Source organism: Monopterus albus, unplaced genomic scaffold (genome assembly GCF_001952655.1).
Source record: "Monopterus albus unplaced genomic scaffold, M_albus_1.0 scaffold253.1, whole genome shotgun sequence".
NCBI classification, from domain to species: domain Eukaryota; kingdom Metazoa; phylum Chordata; class Actinopteri; order Synbranchiformes; family Synbranchidae; genus Monopterus; species Monopterus albus.
The window spans coordinates 6,880-18,497 of NW_018128133.1; the positions used below are offsets into that span (position 1 = coordinate 6,880).

General features: G+C 39.3%; 1 protein-coding gene across 1 annotated transcript in view; it reads right to left on the bottom strand.

The window, feature by feature from the left end:
* LOC109972296 (probable E3 ubiquitin-protein ligase HERC1) overlaps nt 1–11,618 on the bottom strand; it is a 46,519-nt gene that overhangs the window by 6,873 nt on the left and 28,028 nt on the right. The window contains 24 exon segments of the mRNA XM_020621037.1: nt 6–20; nt 120–185; nt 322–606; nt 726–899; nt 1,518–1,616; nt 1,745–1,876; nt 2,507–2,618; nt 2,800–2,999; nt 3,154–3,281; nt 3,753–3,980; nt 4,655–4,782; nt 4,995–5,122; nt 5,535–5,812; nt 5,896–6,124; nt 6,593–6,842; nt 6,932–7,097; nt 7,863–8,060; nt 8,153–8,205; nt 8,515–8,774; nt 9,002–9,207; nt 9,447–9,574; nt 9,685–9,871; nt 10,648–10,731; nt 11,492–11,613. Coding sequence (XP_020476693.1) covers nt 6–20; nt 120–185; nt 322–606; nt 726–899; nt 1,518–1,616; nt 1,745–1,876; nt 2,507–2,618; nt 2,800–2,999; nt 3,154–3,281; nt 3,753–3,980; nt 4,655–4,782; nt 4,995–5,122; nt 5,535–5,812; nt 5,896–6,124; nt 6,593–6,842; nt 6,932–7,097; nt 7,863–8,060; nt 8,153–8,205; nt 8,515–8,774; nt 9,002–9,207; nt 9,447–9,574; nt 9,685–9,871; nt 10,648–10,731; nt 11,492–11,613 — 3,856 coding nt within the window.

The window sequence follows — 11,618 nt, forward strand, 5'->3', positions numbered from 1 at the left end:
TTTCCCCCTTCTTGCCAGTCCTAAAAAACATGGGACATGACACTCAACTCTAACTCAAATCTCATTGTGCAGAAGGTAAATTAAAGAGTGAAATGTAAATGATCTTTCCAAGCTGTTACCTCTGGTCTGGTGGTTGCCCATGACATCAGCTGTTCATCCATCCTGAAGCTCCACTTGCTATTGTCCTAGAAAACAGAGAAGTGTCTCAATAGATGCCTACGTTTGGAAAACTTCTATATATGTGAGTCAATTCATATTCCTCAAACAAATCAAGTCATTCTGTAAATAAACATCTGCACAAGGGTGATTATTGGTACTTACCAGTGCATTGATGATGTCAGTGTTATCTACCTCCTGAAACTCTAAAACAATGAAGGATTCTGGGAAGGTAGTACCACTGGCAATAGCCTCAGCACTCCGGACAGTAGTGGCATAGGTGGCAAGCCAGCTCCACTCCGATGGGCAGGAGTGGGCATCGGGACTGGCATGGTGTGGTGGGTGTGGAAAAGAGCACAGGTGTTTGTCTAGGGACAACCCAACAGTCAAGGAGGCCAGACTCTGGAGGAAGGCACTGTGGATTAGTTGGTCCCCAGCTGCCACATGGGCCTGCATTGAGAGAAGATATTCAAAATCACAAGTCAGCTGAAGGTCACAGGGACAAACATTCATAACTAAAACAGTTAAATGTTTCCAATAAGGATACAGAAACAAAAATCAAAAATGACCCGTTCATAGTTGTACTGCTCCTGCAACAGCAAGGGCAACCTCTCCAAGAAGACAGTCAAACATTTTGCTGAATTTAGACCCAGGATGTTCTGGCTTCTGAGAACCATACGACAGGTAGGAAGAACATGATTTTGACTGATCCAGTCAGGGGTGCAGCAGATCACCAAAACATCCTAGGAAATAAAAAAATGAAAATTGTAAAGACTCAAGAAGAGAAAATGTGGTATCTGCAAACATTTGGGCATGCTATTTTTTTTATAGCACGGTCTCAGCTCTAATAGCTATTCACTATCAAGTAAAATCTGAAGTTAAAGAAATACAGTAGGCATTAGTATAGAATAATGTGAAGAGAAGCGCTGTGATGTTCTGACTACCTCAAAGGTGTAGTTCCATATGCCTATTTGTTTCCTTGTCAAGAGTTAGATGAGAAGATTACACTCTCAGGCCTGTGCGCCAAATATAAGGTTAGAGCTAGGAGATGCTTAGCTTAGCAGACTGGAAACAGAGTCTGTCTACTAGCACCTCTAAAGCTGAACAATAGACACATTATATAGTTTACTATGTAGCATGTTATAGTCACACAAAGCCTGATGTGTAAAAATGTAAAAAAGTTGTGGCTAGCAGTTTCAAATTTATTCCAGTATTTCTGTTCAGCAAGATGGCTAGCTTCTAGCTGTATCTTCCTCTTTAACTGCAACACTCCTCTCATTTAACTCCTTGCAAGAAAACAAATATGTTGAACTACTCCTTTCAGGTTGACGGAAATTTACGTTAGAGGTAATCCAAATTACCTTCGACCTTCCAAAGCAGGCAGCTACACCCAAGTTTGGTATCCAGGTAGTACTGATGACTGAACCCAAACCAGTAACAGTCTGCAAGACTGAACCATCCTTCAAGAAGCACAGAGAGGCAGGAGGATTCAAAATTATAAAATACAAATTATGAAATAGGAAGTCAGTGATCTTTACACTGACTTTGAGTCAGGAACTGGCAGGAGCAGTAAATACAGGTTTCTGACCTGTAAGGACCAGATGTTGAGCAGTCCACCTATCCCTCCGGAAACTAGAGCCAGTCCACTGGAACAAAATGAAAGGGACTTCACTGCTGTAATGTGGCCATGAAGGACAAACACACACTGTGCACTGTCCTCCTGAAAAATGACAAAGAAACAAGTGAGTCCATGAGTTTAAAGCAGAGGACAGCAAAAATCAAATCGTTTTCATTTCAGCTCAGTTTAACTCAATTTGATCAGTTTCAACCCAATTTGATTTACTTCAAAATTCTCAATTTGATTTCATTTTGTTAGCTAGTTTTTATTTTTAATTATTAATTTCACTGAATATTTTAGGTTAATTCAACTTGATTTTATTTCTTAATTTAATTTCAGTTTAATTTTATTCAGCTTAATGTAACTGGATTTAATTAGTTTTATGTAACAAATTTAATTCAACAATTCTATTTCATTGATTTGACTCATTTCTATTAGGCTGATTTAACGCAACATAATTTAAACTCACTTCAGTTTCAGTTTGATTCAATTTGATTCAATTCAGTTACTAACTTTAGTTTAACAGTGTAATATTTTGAATGTATTTAATTCAAATTAACTCAGTTAACTTAATTTCATTAATTTAAGTGAACTCAAATTTAAAGAATGTATTTAATTTAACCAGATTCATTTTAAGTCTATTTAATGCAAGATGATATAGAACCATCATTCCATAATATGGCAGTAGAGCCAAGGATGCAAAAGGACCCCCAACAGCAGATCCAGACTGACCTTGACATTGTTTATATCTTGGCTGGGAGAGTTGTTCATTAAGTTGGGTAAAGACACAGCTGCACCCCCTTGTGGCAGTGTCCAGACATACACAGAACCATTCTGGCAACCTCTACATAAACATGGAAATATAAAAAATAGATTCAAGTATCTACAACAAAGATCAAGAAAGGAACATGTGAAATTAATTTTGTCTTTCACTATAATTTCAGATTTTGTTAGTAAATTTGTGGGTATTTTAAGAAAAAGAAGCAAAATATTCATAGAAAGAAGATTGAATTAAGTGAACTCACGCAGCCATCATGAGCCGGGGATCAGGTGCTTTGCCAGCGAGTGGGCACCATTCAGTGATGTTAACATTGCTGGTGTGAATGAGGGAGTGCAGGGTCACCCAGTTGGTGCCACAGCGCCCCAGTATCTTCACTACCTCTGACCTGCCCAAACAGAGAAGCAAGTGTCCAGTGGGGTCCCATTTTAGGGAACTTATACTGTCCTGTAGAAAGAAGAGAAGAGCAGGGTTGAGTTGATAATTAAAGCAGAATTCAGTGTCACAACATGCAGATAATGTGTGTAGAATGAGTTTAGTGTGGAGCACATATTTACACACTGTATTAAAAATGTGTGTAGAGTACATTTTACCAACAGACCTGGAAGACAGACAGCACTACAGGCTGCTCATTCTCATACATCTCAGTTGTGGCCAAAAGGATCTTTCCACTGGGATAGCCCACTGCAAACGGTTTGTCCTCACTGTGCCAGGCAACACACCTGGGGGCTAGAGGACATCAAAAGGATAAGATGAGTCTTTTAAATGAATAGCTTGACATTTTTGGATTCCATGCCACTCTCATGGTTGTACATTAAAGCAATAGCCAGCAGCTGGTTACTTTATCTTTACAAAAACACTAGAAGCAGGGATTACAGCTGATCCAGCTGTGTAAAAAAGAATAAATAAAGAAATTACTGTGCTTGAACAAGAAATAATAACTTTTTACAATATATATTTCAATATTTTGTAATACAAACAATTTATATCATTTATACCATTTACATTATGGATATTCACAGGTGAAAAATTTAGTAAACAATTAAGAATATGTTAATAATTTCAATTCTTCTCTATACCTGTTTGTCTTAATGAAATTATTCCCCTTATATTTACATTAAAATTTGAGTGTGATGTGACCATTTTCATGAAACATCATTCTATTACCATAGGTGACTGTGTGTATAGGGGCCTCCTCACCCTCTTTCCTGTGGCAGTGGCTGAGTTCAGTGCTCTGTACATGCAGCTCTATTTCCTGCAGTGTGACTTGCAGCCAGCAGAGGGAGCCGTCCAGCCGCCCCACCAACAGGCTTTCAGCAGATCGGTTTTCAGAGGCCATCACATGGTCAAGAGCCCACAAACTGAAGGTCTGAGCCCAGCAAAGAGCTGTGACCCGAGACACTTGAGCCTCCACGTGACAGTGAGATCCTGTTAAGTGACAAAATAGTTAATAGAATTAGAATTGTTCTAATAACTATGCATCTTAAAGCTGGGATTCGCCAAATGTTTATTCATTTGGCTATTTGATCTTCACTCTGCAAAATTATGTTGATACCAGTTTTTACCTTTCACATTCATCTGCTGAAGAAACAATGTTTGTTTGAGGCACGTCACTATGAGGACAACGTTGAAGGATGTGGAAAAAAACATTATTATTGTAATTGGAGTATTTGTATTAAAACTTGTTTGGAGGTTATCTTTAACAAAGCTGTCAAAATGGTAGCAATAAAATTTGAACAGTGCTTTTAAATGACGCTCAAACAAATTGTTCATATAACAAACTTTTATAGTTACTGCATTGATCAGAGAATAAAAATAATGGGGGTTTATTATTATACATCCTGAGTTGATAATCCAAATTCTGAAGTGTATAAGCATTTATAATATTAACCAGACTGTAGACTGACTTAAACTTAATTACATTAAGTTGAATTCAACAAAAAATTAAAATAAATTATTTAAACTGGGTTATATTAAACTAATTTAATTGAGGTGAATTATATTTATTTTAACATTAAACTATTAACTGGTGGCAACCCTGTGTGGAATATTTTACCTTTTTATAATAATATATAATCCACATTTTTTAAAAACTGACTTACCCTTGATGTTCATGATGTTTATGTGTTTGTTCTCAGGTGCAGCCAAGAAGTTTCCTCCTGTACTCCAGCATACAGGCGACATTTGATGACATCTACTGGTCTTCTCACTGATTGATCTGTCCGTCTTACTGGAGAGAGTCATAAAATTTGAGTTTACTGTACAATCCCATTTCTTTGATAGCAACTCATCTGTGAGAGTTTAAGAAACCTCTAGGTTTGTTACTTCAGGTATATTAGGGTTTTCTCATATTTACCTATCAAGACAATGAAAGCTTTGATAGGTGAATAGATATGTTTTGATAATGAGCATTAAAACTGTGCTGAATCAAGCAGCGCTAACCTGGTAATACAGGAGAAGGTGGTCTGTAACTCCACTGTATTCTGGCTGATGCTCCACAGTTGCACCACCTTGTCCTGAGAGCACGTAGCCAGCAAACTCTGCTCACTGCTCCAGGAACAGCTGACCACCTGAACACAACAGAAATAGCATACACTTTATTTTAACCTCACTTCTCATGATTCCCATGATGTTTATGTGTTTGGACTTTTTTCTTATAAGCTCCATTAAGATTTCTCTTCTAGTCGATGGTTTATAGGCATTGTTTCTCATTTCCATCTCCTTGCTGCTGCACACAGAAATGAATTTTAAATTCTTTCCTGTACAAATTACTAGGTCCCTTTTTTGGAAGAGAAATTAACATTGTTTATGTGGACAAGGGAATGCCTTGGCCTTATTAAATCTGAGATTCTAAAATGAACTTTTCCTGAAAAACATCTCATCCTGCTGTGAGAACAAAGGAAAAACTGGTGTATAAAAGGTTAGTGAAAAGCTAAACAAAAACAAATGCAGCTGTTATTTTAAACAATTTGTCTCTCTCACCTTGTTGTAATGTCCTTCCAGTCTTTTCAAAGGACATTTACGTAAGTCACCTGCCCGGTCGCTGTAAGTTTGGGGACGATTAGGACTGTCCCTTCCTGTGGCAGCCAAGGCATACACCAGCTGCTGTGCTGCCCACTGGCGGTGTTTACTGGTCAGCCTTGCAGAGAGGACACATGCTGCCAATGCATCAGCCAGCTCCAGAGGGCCTACTCTGGCACCCAGGTGCGGTAAAGAGGATGGAGGCAAAGACAAAGAAGACACCCCTGGATTTCCTGCATCTAGGTTAAACATGCAGGAGAGAACTACTGAATAACAAAATCACAAGTTTTCAAACACTTTAATACGTATAATACTCTCTCACCAGTGGCCTCATGTTCAGTCCTATCAGGGCTGTAACTGTGAACACCCTTTTCAGTGAGGAGGGACACCAGGCGTTGTGTGACCAGGAATGTTGGGGGAGTCTGGTCACTGTAGTCCCTCTGCTGCTGGGAGCTCTGGGCTGCAGCTGGTAGACTGGAATTCAGACAACTTCTCTGCTGTGGGTCACTGATGGCCCTAGTGTTCACCCCTCTAGCTGCTGCCATTAAGTCCTACGAATATGAAAAGGATATTCATATTTATTTCTATGCATTACATTTGTTCATAATTAAATAATCCCTGAAAGAGTACATTATTTATAATTTTCTGGTTATAATCCATTTGTCCTTTTAATTCATCTAATAAATTGTCCTTTATTTTAATGCATGTTTTTATATATTATTGCAGTATAAATCTGTTGATTTTGTCATTTTTAAAGCACATTGTAGCTATTTAACAATCTTAATTTTCTCTCCTTACAGTTTAGAAAGGGTATAAACACAAATAACAGTCTAAAGATTTACACAAATATGTAAAAAGTCAACAGCAAAAAACTATTTTACTAATGTAATTTTTAAAAATGGACAGTTAATATTAAAGGTACTATATATGTCACTCTGTGATACAGACATGATATAATTATAAATGGTTTATTATATGGTATGGCCCTGATAATTTGCATTTACAGTAAGAAAACTGACCTGAGTACAAATCTCCACTAGTTGTCTGTAAGCAGTAGGACTATGGGATACCACGCTGCCAATGGCTGAGGTAAGGTAGCCGAGACAGGTGGAGGTGTTGCGTTCTGTCACCAGCCCCTTCACACCTGGCTCTCTGTCCATGCAGGTGTGAGCTCTGCCCCCTGCTGCTAGAGTCATCAAACGCACCAGAATGCGAATATCTGCCAGTCCCAAGGACTCGAGTCCATTAGACTGGCTGCACACTGACGCGCTAGACATGAAGGCAAAAGAGGACTATTGAAAATACAATGAATGAATGAAAAACATGTATCTGAAAGGCTATATTCTGGTCTAGCATACCTAGAGGCAGTCTGAGACAGTGCTCTCATCACCATGTTGTATGCTAGCAGAATCTGGGCTGTGGAGGTGACTCTTCTTAAAGCTTTCAACCTATCATGAGAGTCCCTCAGAGATACGGCCTGCTGTCCAAGACTAAGAGAGGCCTTCTGCTCAACAGCAGCATTCCCTGGTGATGGAAAAAAAGACACATATATAATGGCATTCTGTTAATTATAGAACAAATCCCTGATATACCTGGCAGCACACACATTTTAAAGCACTCTGACAGTACATGAAGATCAGGGCAGCCATCATTCTTGTGTGGGAAAATAAGCACTGGATGATTGAAGTATGTGCACTTGAGATGCCCAGTTTTGATAAATGTGTGATTACTCACTATGCTACAGTAATTTTGCCTGTGGGTGGTTTGCAGAGGCTGCCAAGAAGCACAGAGGGAATGTGGGTGTATGTTACAACAAGCTGGCTAAATCTTTCACCACATAAAGTGAAAGAAACATCCATTGTAAGAGGAACTTTTAACACTGAGTAAAAGTGGCCTCCGTTCTGTTGGTATATGCCCACCAATGGACGGTTGGTTTGGTGGCACACTGTCCTACAGTCAGTGTAGAGCCCCTGCCCTGTCCTTTATTCAGGATATATACAGTACTATATCTGCTCCTTAATGTACAAGTTTGTATAAACCAGTGGTGGTTTTTCTTTCAGTTCTACACAGGGTACTTTCATGACAAAGGATATACTTTGTACTGGTGATTATTTTTATTTCCTGTTGCCTTACAATGCACACTGAGAGCCATTATAACTGATTCTTACATCTTCTCAAATTATGCTTTAACTACTGATACTATTGTGAAAAATACATTTTGAGGCACTTTTTGAACCAATTAGTGCTGGACTTTTAATTTAAACCATAACTATAATAAACACCCAGTACCTTTGGGAGTTACACCTCTCGTATAGTCAGCAGAGCTGTAAACCAGGGCTCCGAGTGGATCTGGTTCAATAAACGCAATGGGGTCGGGTACCAGCTTCTTTTCAGTCAGTCCCAGTGGTCTCAGCAAGAGCCCAAAGTCATCCAGTCCTGTCAGCTTGTCTGTGTTGCACTCATCTTGGTAGCCGATTTCCCAATCGTCTGAGCAAACAGAAGTACCATTAATATTATAAAAAGGCATTTATTAAATACAAAATTACTCTATTAATCTGAGTGCAAATAACCTTCCTTACCATCGGATGTGCTGTCCAGTTGGCCAATCAAATCAGACGTTAGACCTTTAATTCTAAAAGCAAAAGGCAATGATGAATAATAGACTATATTGGATACTGTAACAGCTACAAGTTTTTATAAAAGCATGAACTGGAAACAGCCTAACCTAGAGGCTGTATTATTGGTTTCTATGCTTAGTTATATGCATCCATTCATCATTTCCTGTACTTATAATTTCACATGTATAAATATATGGTTAGAGCCAACGGTGTGAGTTGATGCCGCAGATGGCTGCCTCGGTTCTGTACTGGAAACAAAATCCTTGTGTGTGTAACATGCTTGGCCAAATAAAGGTGATTATCCTTATTATTATATACTTTACCTTTCATATTTAGAATTTGCATCACTCAGGTTTGCAGCCAAATACTTTTCCCTGCAGGAGCTGCAGAGGAGGTAGAAGGGAAAGTTAGAGCCACACTCCCCTCTGAACCAGACGTCCACATAGGCTCCGGTGCTGTCGTAACCCTTTCGTGCAGCACTCTGCCCACAACCTGGGTGACGCCGCTTTATGTGATTGTTAAACTGCAGGGTAAGGGTGTTGCACAGCTCGCACTTCACCATCTGACTGTGGTCTTCTCCACCCTAAAAGAAGGGTAGTAAGATTGAACAAATGTGATCATGAAGCTTCATTTTTGTCATGTATTATTTTATCTGCTATGAAGTGATAATTGTCACAAGTTAATCTGAGCTTTTGACTACAGCATTTCTCATTTTACATGAGAATCACTACATATTTATTAAATTAAACAAGATGAAGTTTTTGATTTGTCCATGTCACTCGGCCTTAGTAATGATAATTTGTGTGTTACCTCCACTATCTGGAGCATGTCTGTCTCCAAGTTGAAGAATGAGGGAGTGAGGAGGTCCTCGTAAGTTTCCTCATGGTATGGATCATCCATGTAACCCAGCTCTGACTCCTCAGCAGAGTAGGGATGAAACTCCACCTGCTCTGGCCAATCACTGACCGCTGTGTGCTGCTGATACAGCTGTGGGAGGGGGTTGGGTGACGGCAAGTCTGAAAAGATCATTTCAAATGAAAACAGGAAAAAAAAAAAAAAAAACAGTAAACAAAAAAAAAAAGGTTTCATAAAGCCTGTTACTGAGAGTCACAGCACAGGTTGGTCACAATATTTTAACCAGGTAATTAATGCATACATACATTTTTTTTAATCCTTTTACAATGTTTCAGGTCTGCCATCACAACACAGCATTGAGGTGCATGTAATTTCTTTGAATCAAAGCTGTTACTCTGACCTGCCCTTCGGAAGGACGTCCTCTGAGTCGGGCCAGAGCGTCTCCGCCGTGCAGGTGGTGGTCTGTTCCTGGTCAGGTGGACATCCAAGAAGTTCTCCCGCTCTATCCAGTCGAGGACTGGCAACAGGCTGTAAACAAAAACCCAGCAGTCCATCAATGAACTGATTGTAATTACAACAATAATACTGTAATGCCAGTACCAAAGGCAAAATGTCAGTATGTTACTGAAATCCCAGACCTTTCAGTGGGTTGACTGGTGGGGCGCTCTGGACATTGCACTGTCTCTGGCCCATCTGGGGATGGCGTGTCAGGGGCACCCTCTGGTCTAGGTGACTCGGCCGCCTGCTGCTCCTCAGTCAGGGGGTGTTCTAGCATCCAGCTGGCCAACACCTCAATGGTCTGAGAGTCCAGGTCACCTGCTACATCTGGGAGGGACCACAGGGAAGTTGAACTGTCAGAGTTCAAAAACAAAAGATGGATCATGGAATGTTTGTTGAAAAACCATGTCGGACATCACCATCAGATGATCCTGCGTCTGAGTACTACTTAAGGTCAGGCTGGCGCATCTGCTCTGATGATACAGTGTGTGTGCATGTGATAACGGGGAGTGTGAAGTATTGAGGGAATGCCTAAAATATGCATAATGAAGAGAGTTTAAGTGATTTAAAAAAAAAAGTGACAGTGTATTAGTGCAATGTGTAAATGTGAAAATATTCATACACTTGTACCTGTTTCTTAATACATATATATGATCTGTGCCATATTGAGCAAAATTATGAATTGATTCATTTTTACCACGTTGTAAAAGAAGCTTCCCTGAACAGCACAGTTAGTTACATAGTTTAAAGCAGAAAAACAACTAAATCATGTTTTCTGAAACACCCAACTAAACCTAATAATACCAATAATAATATGTAGAAATGTACAGTTATTTGATGTTTGGTGCTTTTTTTAACATTAAAAAAAAAAAACTGCATGTACTGCAATGTATTATACATTTGAGGAGTCTCAGTTATGGCCATTGTAAGTAACAGTATCATGTTAATCCTAAAACTACTTCAGAAATGCCCCCCCCTACATAAATTATCATTTTCTTAATCCAAATAATAAGGCAGCTGCACACAGTGGACAGACAGATGTTTAAAACAGAAAGCACATTAAGCAAAAATTAAGCAGCATCAGACATTCCACAAAACAGTACCTGCTGCCTCCATGGCCCAATAGATATGTCTCATCGAGAATCCCATTTCTAGCAACCGGCTGGTGACAAACATTTGTGTCCGTTCTGGTGGTTGAGGAAAAAACAGAAAACAAAAGCAAGCCCACAGCAGCAATTTGAATTCTTCATTTCATGTCCTTTATCAGATAAATAATTTTCAGTATTATTTCTTTACTTCAGTTTATGCTCTCCTTCATTAGTACAAAGAAAAGCCTCTCCATCTTATGTACAGTATAACGTTTACATTTAGTTTTTATATGTTGAAGGATTTCACCTACCAATAAACTCATACTAATCTATTCTAAGACATGAGAGTCAGGTCAGTGACCACAAGTTTAATGTACTTATCAGTAATGTTAAAAAGTAACACCAGGTTAACTGACGAGATTAAAAAAAACTGTGTCATTTAAGCATGTAAGTGCACAATCTGTGATATGCATGCTTTTGGTGGCCATAATATCATATCTGCCCAGTAGCAGAGCAAAACATTTGCTGTTTTGAGCAGCAGATCAGTAGTGGCAAAATGCTGAATGTATAAGACCATGCAAGAGACAGATACAGCAGTTTTCAACGAGTTCTCTCTGTCTACTGTCCCCTTTACCATAACATGGGGTACGGCTGAATTAAATTAGTTTTGAAATCACATAATACCTTTGAATATGAAACCAACATGGGAGAAATGTGTGTTAAGGTGAACTGACCTGCAACTCTACAATTAGCAATGCTATTCTCTTTGACACAGCCCATTATTGATCTCTTCCTTGTACTGTTACGTCTCGACTTCCAACAGATTTTCCCCTATTAACGTCTCTGAGCTTGTTCTTACCCAGGCTGCTTCTGGCCTGTGTGCTGCAGGGACCTGGTTCCATGAAACTAGTCTGCTGCTCTGTGAAGGCATCACAAGAAGCAGAGCTGGCCAGGCTGAAGCAAGGGTGCAGCACAGGGGGAGCGTT